General features: G+C 48.7%; 1 protein-coding gene across 2 annotated transcripts in view; it reads left to right on the top strand.

Annotated features, from left to right (window-relative positions):
• The window catches only part of LOC115405098 (glypican-5-like), an 88,446-nt gene that overhangs the window by 5,703 nt on the left and 64,669 nt on the right, over positions 1-18,074 (top strand). For both annotated transcript variants that reach the window (XM_030114557.1, XM_030114556.1), the window contains exons 2-3: positions 3,752-3,913; positions 16,241-16,944. In XM_030114557.1, coding sequence (XP_029970417.1) covers positions 3,752-3,913; positions 16,241-16,944 — 866 coding nt within the window. The remainder of the gene's footprint in view (positions 1-3,751; positions 3,914-16,240; positions 16,945-18,074) is intronic.

Below are 18,074 nucleotides of genomic sequence, written 5' to 3'. Positions count from 1 at the left end.
GCAGAATGAGCAGCACGCAGGACGGGGACTAATTAATTACCCGGGGCGAGCGGGGCGAGCTGTCCAACTGCACTTTTCTTTCTTGTGAACTTCTGAATGTGCAGAAATGACATATTTAAATCTGGATCTCATGTTTCGCCAATATGAGGCTTTCTGTAGCGTATTGTTCTGCTTGTACTTTCTGCAGACTTATTAGGTGCCACTAAATCAACAAAACTTAATTTTAAGACATTAAATACACTAAATCCATGGTTTTCTCTTCGCCCTGTGTCAACACATGTTAATAATTTAAAGAGAAGGGCTTAACCAATCACGATATGGTGTCATTGAAATGCAAACGTGTCTGGAAGGTCAAGCAAACACTGCAAACTCTATAACAAGCTTACTGAGGTCTTAGCTGAGTGATCCAATCCCGCAAGTATGTTTCCAAGGAGGGCTGCATACTAAACACTGTCACATCACTGATTCCTGCAGAGACGGTTCACGGAGTAATTGTTGGACGCATCACAAATCGCAGCTTAATGTCAGAAAATGGAGGGAAAAGAAAAAAAACTGACTTGACACGTTTCCCAATGCATGAAGGGAAAACTTGAAGGCGGCGTCTGAGAAATGAGAAACTGCACCGATGTCCCCAGTCAACCATTTGAGTTGGTAAAAACATGCATAATGCAACCGTTGTTTTGGACATTTGACTTTATTTTGCACCAGAAGGTTTCATTAAATTTGATTTTATGTCGAGGATGTCATCATATTCGGTAGTAATAGTTTGGTTTTTGATAAAAGCAACACATTTTCGTCACGTATGCTCGGTACAATCTGTCGATACGCCATCTCGCGCCCGAACTCGGCGCCGGCTTGCCGTTTGCGAGTGGAGCAGCGACATGGCTTCTCCCTGCAGAAAATGGCTCGCTATATTTTGGACGCAGCCGGTCTACCCCGACCGCTGGGGTGGCTTTAACGGCCAAAGTCTTTCTGAGTATCACTTACTCTGTGCAGCTACTCGCAAGGGACGGAGAGGCCGGGCTGGATTCCACTGTGAGTCCCTGGATATTACTTTCATATCACAGATAACAAACAAACACAAAGGAGGGAAGGAGCCAGCCAGCGGAGAGAACGGGGTCAGGGGCAGAGGAGGGGAGAGAACTGACACTGCTTATGGGGAAATTAGAACCTTAAAATAGAATTAGGGCCATATTTCATGCTCGGCGTTGATAAGAGGAACACCTTTCCCATGCGGCCTCCAGTGTGTGACGCCGAGGAGCCGAACTCGAGCTTTATTACTTTAATGAGGCTAAGATGTGAGGCGAAGGGAAGGGGAATGTGTTCCGAAATCAGCTGTTTTAATGAACTGGAGACTGAAAGTACATCGCAAAAAAATTGAAGACAAATCCCACAATTTGAGAACCTGGCTGTTAGAATTAGGCTCGTTGCATCGGTGAGCCTGTTCGCATGGCAATACCACTCTAATGACTGCATCAGTCGTCGGATGGTTGTACCGATCAGATCGGAGTCTGCTACATGCAGAAATTCTGTAATTTAAAAAAAAAAAAAAGTGTTTATCGTGGTTCAGTTCATTACTGGATTACGTACAAACATACAAACGAAGTGACGTAAGATCCAAACTGTTATTTTCTAAACATCTGGTCCTGTCCGGCTTCCATTTCATTATTTCATTTCACATGAGATTCAGTCTGGATCTTCATCAACTTCCTGCTGCTGGATGTTGTTTATGGCCTTTTTGTCTACTGTTGTCACTCCTGCTCCTATCGCTTTATTTTATTTTTTATTTTTTTAACGGATCAGATTAATGAGTTAACACACACACACATTGTATTTGTTGCATGTTGGGTGGAAAAAGTTGGACGTGTTAGTGCGATTAAAGCCCCGTTTAAAATGAAAATGCTCCGTTTTTGTTTTTTCGTTTAAGGAAAGTCTCCATTAAAACTGTAGTGAATGTCCTCTTCATTATTTTTACATCCAGTTATGATCATATTGATTATGTAGTGTTCAAAGCCAATTGTGGCCCGCGGGCCGCGTGTTTGACACCCCTGAGATAAAGCATGTAGAAGTAGGTGAGCTCCTTCGACTGTGATTGTAACAGATTTGATTTTAAAAGGTCACGTTCAACAACCCAATAATGATTTTATTTCCAAAATCTCAAAATTCCACAAGGCCGTGATAAATCGGAAAAACCCCAAGCAAGGAAAAAAAAAACATGGGAGTTTTTGGTTTGAGCCGAGGAAGCGGCGTGAACCTGAACGGAGCGGACCGCTGCGGGGATGGAGATAATGAGCTGGAAGTGGCGGGACGGCCAGTCATGACTTCACTCATCTGGCTCTGGACGGGAACAAATGGAGCCTCGCCGGGTAATTAAGAGACATCCAGGCCTCACAAGGATATGCCAGGCGAGTGGGAGCGAGCAGCAGAAAAGGGAAAGAGGGATTGAGAATGCAACCCTATTGTGTTTCATGGAGGGATTTGGACGGCGAGGCACTGCTCCCGCGCTCCGTCCTAAGGCCCCGCTCTCGGCTCCGGTTACACCACCTGCCTCCCGCCCGGTCTCGGTGAAATCGCTCACACCGGACTCGTATACGACAGGAACGACTCCTGTTTGTGCAAATGAGACTGTCGGGACAGAACTCGTGCTAAATATCTGTCTGTGAGGAAGGCCACCCTGTTCGTGTGGGACCGGGTTTCAGCTGACGTAACGGAGGGCGACGGGGCCGTTTGCAGTCGGGCCAGCGGCGTCGTGGCGCCGTTACGACCTGCAGGCTCAGTCAGTCAGAGGTGATTTCACACGGACGCCTCTGGCCGTGTGACGGTTTCCTCTCCCTTTAAGAATTAGGTGCATTTTCAGTGCCTGTGCTGGTCGTATCGGATGAGGCAGAGATATTTAGCCGAGACGGTATTTATAGCTGGAAACATGGACGGATTCTCGCTCTGCTTTTCCGCCCTCCCATGGTGCCTCCTCTGGCTCCCGGCGGAGTCGCGGCTCATCTGTCTATATGCGTGCACTATATGTGTGCTTAGACACACTCGCACAGTGAAGAATCGCATACAGATGGATGCGGTACTTTTCTAATCACTTTTTTGTCGACATTTTTTCCAGAAGTGAAAGTAACTCTTAAATTATAAACTCGCTCTTCAGATCTTCTTTATTGAACTTGAAACTTGTCCATAAATTAAAAAAAAAAAAAAAAGTGATTATAAATGCTGTGGAGTCAGTTAAGTGTCATGTTATTGCAGATGAACTTGCAGAAACTCATTAAAACGGATTGGACATGGTGTTATTGAGAGGAGAGTTTTCTTAAATATTGAGAAATGATGCTTCAGTTTGGAGGCAGAGTTTGCCAAACAGCATTGAGTCAACATCTAAACCAATCAGCTGTCAGAACGGGCTGGAGCCAGCTATTTTCCCATCATGCCCCGAGGTTGCACAGTTGACGGGGATCAGCGGTGGCGCCTGGCTCTAAAAATTGCAGCCGCCTTGATCTTGTGAAGTTGCTGCTGCTGCCGTTTGCCTGATCGCGGGCCGGGCACATGCCGGTTCTGAACAGGTTCTAATCACGTTTGTTTTCATGTTTATTGAAGATTGGAATTCATTTTACACTTTCTGAAGTCCCTTCGACATGTAATTCACTGTGACGGGAGCGTTTCTTTGTTGTTTTGCTGTCAGCAGCTGCGACACACGCGCAGCCGGAGTGAACGTACGAACGCCGATTAAAGCAACATGTCTGCGTGTCTCCCTCAGATGTGGATCTGCTGGTCTGCAAGCACAAGGGTCCGTCCTGCTGCACCCGGAAGATGGAGGAGAGCTACCAGCTGGCCGTCCGGCGGGAAACCGTCCACAACATTTACTCCTACAGCTACGAGCTGGAGCACCTCCTGTCCGGCCACGCCGACGCCTTCCAGGGTAAGGCTCACCGGGGCGGGCGGCTCCCACCTGGGGGTGAAGACGCATTCAGCTGCTCCGAGCAGCGCCGTCACACAAACCAACCCCCAAAACGCAACAGAAGTTGTGTTTTCTCTGGACGTCCCTGCTGTTTAAACAGGATCTTAACATTCAGAACACAAGAACGCCGCTCCTGCAGAGCTCCAAGTCAGGAGTTTGGATTCAGCTTCATGCTGATCTCTGCCTGAATCCAAATCAAATCTCCAAATATTGTTTATTTACTTGCATGCAGAGAGCAATATTTATTTGTAATTGCTCAATTAAAAAAAAAAAAAAAAAAGTGTGGAGTTCCCCAGTGATTGTGGTTGCTGGCGTGTTGTCAGCTCAGAAAAGGGGTCCGGCCCTCCCCCTCCACCCCCCCCACCCCCCCCACCCCCTCCTTCCTCTGTGGGTTTGGCAGCAGGAGCAGATCTGTGGAGATGGATCACTCAGGGCGGAGGGGAGACGAGGGAGCCGAGGGCACAGAGGCCGTTTTCACAGCCTCCAGCGTTCAGTGGAAGACGGTCTGCTTCATCATCCGAGCATGTCCTCAGTGGAGAACAGACTGACCGGAACCCCAGTGCGTTTGTTTTAGATCCCTGACTTCTGCTTGAGATAAAATTTGGCCAAGCGCTGCGGCCGAATGAATGACCAAGCTTGTCTCCTAATTGCAGTGCCGTTTAAATGTAAAAAAAAAAAAAATAAAATCAGAAGTTCTTCCTCCCCGCAGCCTCCGGCCTCGTCCCACAGACACAGCATGAACCATCAATTACTTTTATAAGACAATGGACTTCTTCCACATGATGTCGGCCAAGTTTTATTTATGACAGATGCAGGAACGCTGGGCTTGTCCTCTCCAGCACAGGAAGCTTTCAGAAGTGAAACGATGTGGCTCAGACCGGAGGTTAGTTCACATTCTGCCAGATTTGACCGGGACTGAGCCGGACCAGTCAAAGAGGAGCAAAATTAGCTTTTAATAGGCACATTTTCAGACAGCTCAGACTGTTTCCTTTAGTTTGTTACTGAAATGTTTGAATTTAGTGAAACACAACTCCTCAGTTATATTGCACCATTTTACGTTTGCACGGCAACATTCTGAAAATGATATCCGTTTATGTCTTGAAAGTTCATCTCGCATTCAGCTGCCTTCATGTTGACATCGTTAAGATTGTTGGTACTAATTTTGAAACATTTTGCAACAACTCAGGCTTTTATAAAACTCCAAAAGGCAAAACTAAAAGTTTAAAGGTTATTATGGCGCTACTTTATTGCTCTATGACGCTTTGCTGCAGCGGCCCGCTTTCAGACCCCGGGCCGTACGTTTGACACCCCTGGCCTAAAGCAGCAGGTCTGATTTCCAGACGCTGCTGTCATGGAAGTCAGCGCTGTAATGCATGACTTTTTAAATGTCATCTGGACCAGAGAGCGCTGGTGTCATACGACCGAACCGACATGGACCCGTTCTCACGTGTTGGCTAACCGGCGCTGGAGCGGCTCCGGGCGTCCGCCTCCCTCGCAGCTGCCTGACCAGCAGCTTCCAGTGAAAACGACTTCGAACACGCGCCGTGCACGGTTTTCTCCTCCTCCTCATCATCATTAAGATCCTTCTATTCTTACCTCATGTCTGAGGCGGGCCCGGAGATGGGGATCAGGTGTTGCACATCTCCAGAAAAGGCCACGGTGGAAGAATAACAGTTGAATCTGGGGTATGATGGGGCTCGGACCGATGATCTCACTTGCCCTGGATTTTCAAGGCCTTCTAAGGACAGTCTGTTTGCTGTCTGAGTGCCTCCACTGGAATGTAAAGTAGCAAGTGGCTCATATACAGCATGAAGTAATGAGAACATGATTTTGGCCGATGACACCGCTTCAGTTCTTCACACGCCGGACGGTCGGGGAAGGGTCACGACACGCTCCTGTTTGGAGTGCGAGATTTTTCCGAGCCTTATTTTCCTCAAAAATAGAATTTTTGAAGAGCCCCGAAACATGGATTGTTTTAAGAATGACTTCCGGTTTCCGGTCTCGACCCATAGTTATACTGCTAACTGGTTGGAAAAACATGAATAGTTCAATCTGGTGTGACGATAAAGGCTCACAGTCAAGTTCAGTAAACGAAATGAAAGTAACGTCTATTCTGCATGTTGTTAAAACTGCATGTGGCTGCATAGCTTTTCCGTCATGCAGCCTCTGTTTTCTACAGATTCATCCGTATTTTTTCATTAGTCTCATCAGAGTTTAGAGTCATCTGGAATAACAATCCAGCTTTGTCGTCATGGGTTTATTACAGAACAGCACCTACTAGTGGCCCGAAATGAAAACTACATCATTTTCATCATTTCCTTTGCTGTGTAAAAGGGAAACCTTTCTGCCTGAACGATGCTTTTCTCTCTGTTGGAGTAAACGGGGCTTCAGTCAGGTCGGGACAGAGAGGACGATGTGAAAGACAAGTGCGTCTCCGTGTATCGCGTGTTTGTGCTGGACCTGCCTTTGTTTTCACAGCCTAAAATGTCCTACTGTGCTTTGTCTTGAGTGGGAGTGGGCACGTCGGGAGCATGACCCTCTAAACACAGAGCTCCTTCCTGCCAAGGCTTCCGACACTCGATATTAAGGAACAGGCTCAGATCTTTCCTGCAAAAACACCAATAATCCTTAAATCTCTTGAAGTCCTCCAGATACAGCGTCTTTCTTCTTCTTCTTCTTCCAACCCGGAACCTGCCACACCCTGAATCCCACAGGCAGGTTGTGTCTTTTCACATAACAAACGTAACCCCCCCCCCCGTCGTCCTCCTGTCCTCCGTTCCTCCCACCACCCCCAGACCGGCCCGTCTTAACCCCGCACGCCCAGACTCCTCTAATCCAGTTGATGGGTAATGACTGGAGGGGCCTGATTGTGGTTAGGTGTCGAGCACAGAGCCCGCTTTAATCTGGGCCAGCTTAGAGCCGCCATCAAGAGCTTTGGCCTGTCAGCCTGCTGCGGCCAATCAGATCTGACTTCTGCGGGAAGCCTGCGGGTGGCGTCCGCGTTGGCTGCGAGGGCTGTTTGCGTGTGTGTCGGTTAAATAGTGGCTTCAGTCGAAGCAGTTGTGATGAAAATTGAAATATCTGCCTAAGAACTACAGCTGCACCGTGACCTGGCTTATTATTCAGTATGTACACATGAAGAAGGCAAGGGCTTCACAGCATCTCACCATGGGTTTTAAAACTTTTTCTGGCGTTATTCTACCAATCTGCTTGTGTGTGTGTGTGTGTGTCAGAGTGAACAGCAGGTGGGAATGATGAGTAACTTTCCTGAGATACGATGAGAGGCAAACATTGAGAAATCGCTGGTCAGCGCTCAGATGGCCGTCCTGGCTCTCGGCTGAAGGCCACGACATCTCTGAGCCAAACAGAAACTTTAGTGCGTCTGCGTCCTGACGGTCGTGGGCTCTGCAGACACGTGAGCACGTGTGATATTTACCGCCCTCACCAGCCGCCGCCGCCGCTTCAAGGCTGGGATATCTCTCCATCGCCAGTAAAACCTCAGAGCGTCGGGACTGTCTGCCCTTCAGCGGCGGGACACGGAGTTCGTTTCAGAAAGAGCAGGAGAGCGAGCCGTGGCACAGAGGGCACCGCTCCTCAGCCCAAGTCACATCATTAGCTGGTCTTTGTTTCATCATGCAGAAACTCTCCAGACCCGCCGCCTGTCCTGAGAGACTCTTTATTTTCTCCTGACGTCAAGCCTGAAGCATTAATATTTAATGGAAATGCTCTTTGGCATCTTTTGCTTTCTTCTTGTGTGGCTCGCTCCAAGGCAGCGCTCATGTTTTAAAAGGCAATGAGTTTGCTGTTGCCGTGTACAGTTGTGTGAGGAATGACTCTCCGATGGCGGCCGATCTCGATTCGTTCGTCAGATACTCGCCGCTCTATCTTTATTGCCATCTCTGTGTTGTTCTGGAAGTCGCGTTGCCTGTGATCTCCTCGGTCCTCCCTCACGGCGTCATTTTTGTTCTCTCACTTCATGTCTGCGAGGATTTCTCTCCGCAGATGTTTTGACCGACGGGTTATTGCTCTGGAGGCTGACGCTTGGACGCGGGACCGGATCGGCCGCACCATGAGCTCATGCTCAAATTAGGGAGGATATCCGGAATCCGTCCCCGCACGTCCCGTTTAATCACACCGGGATGGAGGGATGGAGGGAAGACGTGTTTATGGACCTAATAGAGGAGCAAATATATGGCGTGCTCCGCACTGGAAGCATGTTTGTGTTGTAACTATGGCTCTCGGCTCTCCGGAGAACACATGACACATGAGGGCAGGATGCACTTCCCTCGGTCTGGAGGAGTCGGGCTCGCTGGGGAAAACCGGGAGAGAACAAGAGGAAACGAGGGAGGAGAGAAAAAGAAGGTCGAAGCCCCATAAAGTCACAAGCGTTCCTCATTAGCCCCGCTTTGAATCTGCCCCGCTCACCGGGCAGCGAGCGAGATGAAGGGAGTGTTTGTGGCCAGAGTGGAAGTGCAGGGAGTGTGTGCACAGGTGTGTGTGTGTTGAATCAACAGGTTTTCTGCCCTGCGGATCCTCTCTGCTGCTTTTCCCCGATGAGGGTGACTCTCAGGTCCCGGTTAACAGCGAAAACACAACCAGAGAAAAGCCTGAGCATTTTCAAAATGTTGCTTTTTCAGTGACTCTCTGCATCGTCGCCGTGCGACGCGTCCGCCCCTGTGTCGGCACCGGATGCTGAACAGGAGCGCGCTGCGTCCGGATGGGCACGGCGCCAGAGAGTCGCCCGCTCGCTGGCGTGCAGCAAGGCTTCCATCTCGCAGATAACCTGACTGCCAACGGCGCACTCAAGCAAATGAAGCCATAAACGCGGATCCGTCTTCTGCACCTCATAAGTCTTCTTTCATTTTCCTTCACGGACCGCAGTCTGACTGACCAACCATTCATGCTTTCCAGTATTCTATCTAATGCCTAAACAAACACGCTGCGTGTGTGTGTGTGTGTGTGTGTGGACAAGCCTGCTGCCAGGCGCTGCTGCCACCATTCAACATAAATACCCCCTTTTTCTATCACAACATCTCTGACACCACTTCAAACACACTTTTTTTTCCCCGCCACCGCCGCCTCAGCCAGTTTCAACAAACGCCTTTTTCGTGTTGACAAAGCCTCATTAGTTTTACTGTATTGTGAGCGCCGTGATCTGGACGTTCAGAACGTTTCTGTTTAATCAGACAGACACATTTCCCTGGGATTTTTCCTAGTCCAAGAGAATTTGGCTTTTCTGGAGCGCAGTCCGTCTGGGTTATCTGTTGGGATTTGTTATTCGCAGATGCTGATTTGTCTAGCCTAGATTTCTTTTTTTTTTTTCCTGCTGCGCCCGGGTTTCACTGACTGATCCCAAAAGCTATAAAGTGTGGGAGTGAGCATATATAAGAGATACACATGTAAATACGCCTGTGCTTCTGAGCCCTTTTGTACCAGCTGCGAGTTGAGTCAGAAAATTCCTGACAACCAACAACATTTCCTGACGATTATTATTCATGGGAAGTTTAATTTGAGCCGATATTCGGCTGAAGTTCGGTGGATTTGATCCCAATGTGGTGGCGTTACGAGACACGGGGGAGTGTTGTCAGGATGGAGATGGGGGCGGATGAGGTTGAGGTGTTTCCAGGGTCCACACGTACTGCAAACGTATTGTGGCGCACATTTCTCTTCTTTGATAACCGGCTTCTGCTCCTTAAGCCTGAAGGAGCCTGGATTCAGCTTAACCCCCCCCCCATCTCTCACTCCCGGATCGCTCTGTCACTCCCACGTTCAAGTCAACGCACTTTTGCTCATTAGGTCCCGTGATGGACGCTCCTCTGCTCTTTCTCCTTTTGTCCACGGCTCTTTGGATCCTTTTGGACCATTAAGGAGTTCCCCACGGTGCTCTTTAGTCATGGATCATCTCGTCCTCCGTCCATTGTGTTCAAGAGGAGGAGACGCAATAAATGACACACACAAAAAAAAAAAAAACGAGACGAATAAACCCCTGAAAAAACGCGGTGTTCCTGCTCCGGCCACTCGGGCCCTGCTTGGATGATTTACGCTGGATTATATCTGCAGAGCTCTGACTCTCCTCTTCAGTAAACTACAATGCAGCCTTTCATTAAGCTCAGGAGGAATTCACCCTTTACAAATATTTCTTTACATCTATCATGATTATTTTCTTTGATTTATAAAAGTTATATAAAACGAATGGCTCGAGGGCCCGAAAGCCGTAACGGCCATGTCGATCCCAAGTTCAAACAACACATAAGTGACCCTTTGTATACTGGATTCGCAATAAAGCTGATAAATGAAAGCCGCGGCCACACCTGCTCCCAAAAAGTGGAAAATCCTTCATTAGAGCGCCTTTCATCTACGATTCGTTCCACACCTCGGAGACCCTTCCAGCGTCTGTTTCATGTTAATCCCATGTTAGCCTGAATGTTTCCTTCTTCATCAAAGTCTGGAGTCACTTCTCGGATTGGAGCAGCTCCGCTTCAGTCGTCATCAGTTTCCACTTATATATTGAATTATTGCTTCAGCATACTTTGGACAGTTCATCCAAACCCCAGATAGGTTCATGTCCAAAGGAACTTTTTCTCATGTGTGTTTCGAAGACTGATCATGCTGTAAAACGTTCAACCTTCCATGATGCAGAGAGTCACGATTGCCTGTTTTGTATTGGAGCCACAAACATGTTTTAGTTTCGGGTTCATAGACAGTCCAATTTCATCTTGACCAGTGAAATATTGCCATAATAACCTTTAAATTGACACTTTAAAAGCTTTTATTCATTGTGGTGCAGAGTATACAAGACTAGGCTGTTGATATTTCCACAAAACCAAACAATTAGTACTGAAAATGACCACAACCTCATAGGGAAGCTGATTTTAATAAAATTGTCGTTTAATACGACTGAATACAAGAAGTGTGGTGCTGGTGTGAACCCCTTCACGGCCTCAGCAGGGGTGCTGTCCATCAGCCTGTCTGCACCCCGGACGGCCCTCTACGTTTCCCCTGTATGGTATTAGCCATTAGAGCCCCCTCACCCACCCCCCCTGCTCATTTCCCAGCCTTCGATCATGTTTCTGCTGCTTTGGCCACTTTCAGTCCCCATATCCACCACATTATAGCGCCATGAGCCTCCAACGCAGCTGCTGTCCGTGCGATTGTTTGTGTTTGACAGTTTTGCCTGACTTCTTAATCACTGCACCGCTGATGGGGAAAAATGAGAACTCCCGGCGTCCCCCTCCTCAAGTCCCGCCGTCCCACCTGTTAGCCTCTTCGTCGGACAGCACGAGCACACGAGGTCTTCAGTCCAGGGTTTTCAGGAGAACGTGCACATAGTTTACACATACATGAAGAGTCCTTTCAGCGCCTCGTGGACTTGCTGTGATTTTGGCAGCCTCACAGCTCTTGTAGGTCAGACGTGTGTGAGCGGATCGCCCGCGCCTGATGTTAGACAAGTGAGTCATGTTCCCCCTTTAGGCTTCAGTTGTGTGTATGATGAATCAACAGATTGATTCAAAGGCTTATTAATAGTTTATTACCATTAAACTGGGAGATTGTGTGACACTGCGGCGCTCGGCTGTAACCTAAGATGACCAGCGCTGCGTGGGAGAGGATGGCCCTATATACAGTATTTCTTCTAATTAAAACGAGGATATGTAATCTACACACGTGTCACTATGTCACATATCTGCATGGTGACCTGTGTGAAACCCAAGCCGGCGGTGGGATTAAAATGCTTTGCCTGGGAAGACGGTTGGTCAGGTTCGCTCAGGACTGATTGCCAAGATAGGAATGGCCCACAGCCCCGTGGCATGAGAACAGTGTCTCCAATCTCATTATCGCAACGTTACCGCATCTCTAAATACATGCAGACTCTCCCGCAGCCACACGGTCACGTATACTCACACTGGGAGACGTACATGTTTGAGTTTATTCTCTCCTGCAGGGTCATGTGATAGTTTAAAAACCACATTAAGTGATTGAGCTCAAGTTCGCAATTATAGAATCCTCTGCAGAACCGGGGTCAGGGGTCGTGGCATTTCTGCTCTTCAGCTGGGGGGGTTAGGTTAGTGAGCGAGAAAAGGACAGCACAGACATAGAGAGTACAAAGCCAACAAGTGGACAACTGCAGTGCGACTGAGTCGGACAACCTCTCTGTCGGCATTTACGGTGTTAAACAATCTGAGGTGAATGTGTGTTCTCAGTTCTTCAGCCTCCACCTCAGATTTTCACTGTAGCGAAGCACAGCCTTGTGAGAAAGAGTGCGGCGGAGAAATCAGGGGCGCCGCATAGCAAACAGCAGAGGGAAGGAACACTATAGCTGTGAGCTAAACCGTGCAGTTGGCATTGTGCTCGGCCCGACTCTGTAATTACGGCAGCTTTGCCGTAGAGACACTTCGGCTTTAATTGTGCCAGTTAAACACTGGGTTGCCATGCAGAATGTAAAGTGTAAATAGCTTCTTATGATTTAAACCCGGTGATCTCAGAGACTGACCTTGGCATAGCATTGGTGGAAAGATATGGAATAATGTCTCATACCAGAGTCATAAATACTTGCTGGGTTCAAACCGCTGCAGGACAAAGGCCTCCTCTGCACGGCCACTGTTTTTCTATCCTTTCAATTCCCCGTTTATTCCCAACAGCGAACATGTCAGATTGTCTCCACGCGGCCACAGGCGAAGCAGCACGGTGTAGTTTGATGACAGGAACGCATTTTGAAGTGCAGTGTTGAAAATGAAAGGTAATGGTCCCACGCCAAATAGCCCCAGTCCAACCAGACCTGCTTTCCCACAGAGGATCACAGATGACATGGTGACATGGTAATGATAGCCACCCACGAGCGCGTCTCTGAATGGACTGCGGTCAAATCCAGATTTAGGCTCCGCGGTCAGACGGAACAATCAGACTGAAAAAGGCAGTCTTTGGTTTCTCGTGTTCTGTTCTCACCCCGCTTCCCAGCACTGGGAAGTGCAACAGAACCCACAACAATTGTGCTTGGTGAGATATTTTGGAGCGTGGGAGACGGCTTGATTGAAGACCTAAAATATTTCGGAGAAAGGAAAAAAAAAACCTGCCTGATTGTATTTCGTTGATTAGCTCGGTCGAACACGTCCAGTGCCAAGCTCCCGGTCGATGGTGACAACTCTGAGTCTGCTAGCGTGCGTTGATGACGAGTTTCTATTTCACAGCGTTAGTGATCCTTCATGCAGTGTGTGCTAAACGCAATATGGCAATTAGGAGAAGTTTCCGTCTGACTCCCCATCGGCGTGGGAACTTTCCGTGTCATGAGTCCAGCATTGATTAATACCGAAGGTTCGTATTTAGTACAGTTTTCATGTTCTTTCCGTGTTTGTTTGGATTGAACTAATCACATCACCGATGTTCTGTTATCCTGAGTTAAAGGACCTCAGTGGAACGATGGTAGACGCTCCAGCTCATGTTTTGCTGCGTCTGAAACGAGTTCTGAACGTGTGGCTCCTCGTTCCTCTCTTCCAGACAGAAACGCGTCATCCCCTCGTTTCTTGTTGGTGAGAGACGGCGAGTGTTAAAAGGAAGGACTCTTGTCCTGCTTCTATATATTGAGAGGGGAGGCCATGTTTGCAGTAAAAGCTACGGAGAGACAGGGAAGTGCTCTGGGCCCGGGGGCCAAATGAATCCAGATGTCAGACCATGTTCTCAAGGTGGAGTCGACTTGTACAGTAGTTGTTTTTCCTTGTTAAAAAGTTCAGTTGCTTCTTTCGATTCCATTTTTTCCTGGCAGTGTCCCACTCTCTTTTCCCTTTCCTGCTTTCATGTTCCCTCTCTGTGTGTCACTCTCTTGGCAAATGGAAATAAGCTTTTTTAACAAGTACGGAATGTCTTCAAGATTCAGTGATCCTGTCATAAACCCTCAGAAGGAGTTGGATCCTGTTATGGGCCTGTTGAGAAGCAGAAGATGAGAAGATGGTGCTTTCATTTATTTATTTTTTTTCTTCGACTTCAGAAAGTTTGATATTAGGCGAGACGCTTCGCCTCACAAGAGAGAAAGATTAAACCGTGGTATTTCTGAGCATGATAATTTTATCATAACATTATGTAATGCTGTGTAACCCAAGCCCGTGGTTACATCTTGCGGTGTAAGTGTCCTGTGGGCCTCGAGCCTTCAGCAGAGACCTCACACTGGTACCGGTCCTGCAGAACCAGAGCTGCACATTTGCAACTTCTCTGCAGAGCTAGCGCGTCACGCTTCCCCCTCTCTTTTCCTCTGGAGCCTATTTGTCTTCGCCTGTGGCTCGCTCGGCGTCTCTGGAGATCTTTCAGAGAAACTTTTGACCTGCAGTCAGACTACATGTCACCCGTGGCTTAATAAGCGTAATCCCTAACAGACCATTACTTTCCATGCTTCCATGTTTCTGCTTTTCAGACCCATTTTTGTAACTTCAAATGTTAGCGGGAGCAGCTCTGACGGTGGTTCATTGTGCTTCTCGGAGCTGGCGGGGAGTCCCTGCGTGTCAGACGGTGCTCATATTAGTGCAGCTGTTGAGGAGACCGTGGCTGTTGTTATCCTTCTGTCTGTGAGCTGGGAGGGGCTGGACGCGCACGAGTAAACACAAAAAGACACACAACCGCTGTACCGAAATAGACTCATTACTGGAAGGACACACTCATGAATGAATTTGTTGATATTATAAATACAGCGTGTATCCACTGTACATGAGCACCGCTGTTGCATTTGCTGTCACTATCAAATCCGTGTGTGTGTGTGTGTGTGTGTGTGTGGTGGTGGGCATGTGTGTGTTGGCAACCTCGTCCTTGTGTCCCAGCTTTTCCTGCAGTTGCCGCTGCTCCTTCATGTCCCGTCGTGCCTTCAGGCTGACATCACCCCCCAGAGAAGTGTTGCGTACACAGACTGCAGCACTTCAGTATCAACAGCAACGTGCACGGAGAGGTTTTATGAAGGGGGGGGGGGGGGGGGGGGGTGAAGTGGAAGAAAAGACCAAGTTAATGAGTTCACATCAAAGGTGAATCACTTTAAACCAGGGGGTGTCAAACATAAGGCCTGTGCGCCAAAACCGGGCCACATGAGGCTCCAGTCTGGTCCATAAACCATCAAGCAAATAGGAAATTTGTTAAAAAAAAAAAAAATCAATGTTTTCTTTTAAATTTTTCCCAAGTGTAATGAACACAACACAACACTGAGACCTGAGCTCAGACATCGGCGATGCCTCCATGAAAGCTAGCAAGCTAGCAAGCTAGCATTATCCTCAAAGGCATGCCGTCAGGGGTAGTTTATAAAAGGAGGCAGAATGAAACAGCAAGAGGAGAAGTTTGTTAGATTTTTTTACTGTATTTTGCTTTATATAAATTGGATTTATGTTGAGATTGTAGTTATTTTCCAGCTCGATTGTTTGGTTTTTGCAGAAATACAGACATTTTCATCCTGTCTGCTCTTCGCCACAATGATAAAAGCCGTCATTACAGCATTATATCACCAGTGCAGCACACTCCAGATGAGTTTGGGCCGTTTATGGTCTCTGATGATGGGTCTGTCATCTGCATCCCTTCTTTCCAATTTTTTTTTTTTAACTCTAATATTTATGAAATGTTTGAGAAATAGTTGCAGGGCTTGTTTGCAAGGCAACGATTTCAAGTGAAAATGCAAAACTTTCATTGGGTTTTTAATGTTTGTTTACATGACAACAGCAGCCTCACCTGGAATAGTTTGGTTACAGAAACAACCAACATCAGTGGACTATCACACTGACCGCACTGTTTCCATGGAAACAGACATGGATTTGAAAACATTGGCGTGTAAATGTGAAACCTTTCCGAAATGAAAAAGGCAAAATCGATGCGTTTTCAGCTGAACGGCACCCGACTGCGTTTCTCAGTCCCGAAAAAGCAAAGTTTCCTCCTCCTCCCCCGCTCAGCATCTGATCTGGCGTCGCTCCATCCCAGTTGAAGTGGCTCTGATCTGGCCGATGCCGTCGTCTCCACAGCAGAGCCAGACTGATTGTGGTTATCTCTCCGGGCTCTCCGCGTCTCCTCCGCGCGCAGACGAGCAGAGACAGCCACCTTAAGATACGCTTACTGTGGTAATGACTTCATGCATGATAATATCCAGCTGCATTCATCAACTGGACGCGCTGATACACACCAGCCAAGCTCACCTGGTTCCCAGCCAGGGCTCGGGTGTGTGTGTGTGTGCGTGCGCGTCTTCTTTCATGGAAAACTTGCAGATCATGTCATTATGATTTATTCATGAATGAAATCAAGACTCCTCTCCTTTGTCTCGCCCTCCCGTCTGTTTTGCAGACATGTTCCAGTACCTCCTGTCGTTCTCTCAGGGCCACCTCAGCTCTCTGCTGGAGGGAACCTACTCGCCGCTGTCCCGCCAGGCCCTCCCCCACGTGAACCAGCTCTTCTCCTCCCTCTCCCTGTACCTCCGCGGGGCCAACGTCTCGGTGGAGGCTTCGGTGCACCACTTCTTCAACCACATCTTCCCGCTGGTCTACACGCGGCTCATCAATCCCGGCATGGAAGGCGGCATGACGGCGGGCAACGACATGAGCGACTGCCTGCGCATGATCCGGCAGGACGTCAACCCGTTCGGGCCTCACCCGGCCGCCATGGCGCAGGAGCTGGCCGGGGCGCTGGGGGCCGGGCGGCAGCTGGGCCTGGCCCTGGAGGAGGGCCTGGAGGTCATGAACGCCACCGAGCACGCCGGCCTGAGCAAGGAGTGCGTGAAGGGCCTGGTGCGGATGGTGTACTGCCCCCACTGCCGGGGCCTGACGCTCATCAAGCCCTGCGTGGGCTACTGCCACAACGTGATGCGCGGCTGCCTGGCCAGCGTGTCGGAGCTGGATCAGCCCTGGAGGAGGTACAGCAGCCTGCTGGAGCAGCTCACCCACGCCATGGCGGGCCACCACAGCCTGGAGCTGGCTCTGCTGGGGGTCCGGGGACACGTTAACGAGGCCCTGCTCTACGCGCAGCTCCACGGTCCGCTCATTACCGCCACAGTGAGTACGCACCCGGCGGGACATCAATCACGCAGCTGTAATGGCACGCTGCAGAGCTCTCCCGGCCCCGTTTCTGTTCGGCATTGTTGTTTTACACATATACCTTGGCAACGTGGGATGTATTGATTGGAAAGCCTTCACAGATCGCTTGTGGGTTATGAGCCGCTTTTTCCACAAAGAACTCCACAAACTACATTAATGTTTGTGCAATGCTGAAACCATTCAGAGAGAAATAATATTTACACAAAAAAGACCTTCGGTTTTCTCCACGTCGCCGCAGCCTGTTATTTAGCTCCTGACTGGAGGACAGTATTGCTTGAGCGATGACGATGGAACTTTGAAAAGTCCATGAAATATGAATTTAGTGAGCTGATAGCTGCAAACATGCATTGTGTTGTACAGTATGCGGTTTATTGAGATAATATTGTTCCCACTGTGATGACAGTTGGGTGAAAAACGGCCACAGAGTTGTAATTAGATCCGCAGTGAAAATGTTGTTCTTCTCAACAGTTTATCTTGGATTTGGACTCTTATGTACATATAGGAACTCTTGTGGTTAGTACTTTTTAACCTTTTCTCTTTATTCCAGTCGTTTGACCAAGCCCCAGTGACAGTTCAGCTCCCGTTTGCACAACAACACTGTCATTTTATCAAGTTTTCAGAAAAGTCCGAATTTGCTGCTTCATACAGCCGGCAGACATTACACTGTACCCAGTGGGTGTTTGTATATACATGTCAGTCATGCCGTGCAGCATCATTCAATACCACGTCACAACACGCTCGACACACCGAGTGCTCCGTCGTGCCGGACTAATGCCACACGTCATTAAGGCCTGGAAAACGCCATATAACGCCATGCAGTGACACAACATTTGATATCACGCCGCGCAGCCAAACCTGGCAGACACGGTACCCAGAGGACGGCAGATTTCTTCTGAATGCCATGCAGCAGATGCTACACCAGGCCGTTTCATGCCACCCTGCCCCCCCCCCCCGTATCGCAGACATGCAACACAACACCGTCAAACGGCCGGCCGTGCACTTCCCTGCCAGGCCGTGCCGCTCCACACCACGTCATGTCAGAATGCTTTTTTCGCCTTTCCATCCCCGTCTGGACGCTGCAGGCATGC

The sequence above is a fragment of the Salarias fasciatus genome, chromosome 18 (genome assembly GCF_902148845.1).
Source record: "Salarias fasciatus chromosome 18, fSalaFa1.1, whole genome shotgun sequence".
Taxonomy (NCBI): domain Eukaryota; kingdom Metazoa; phylum Chordata; class Actinopteri; order Blenniiformes; family Blenniidae; genus Salarias; species Salarias fasciatus.
The sequence above is the reverse complement of the archived record's forward strand: the minus strand, read 5'-3'. Positions and strand labels throughout refer to the sequence as shown.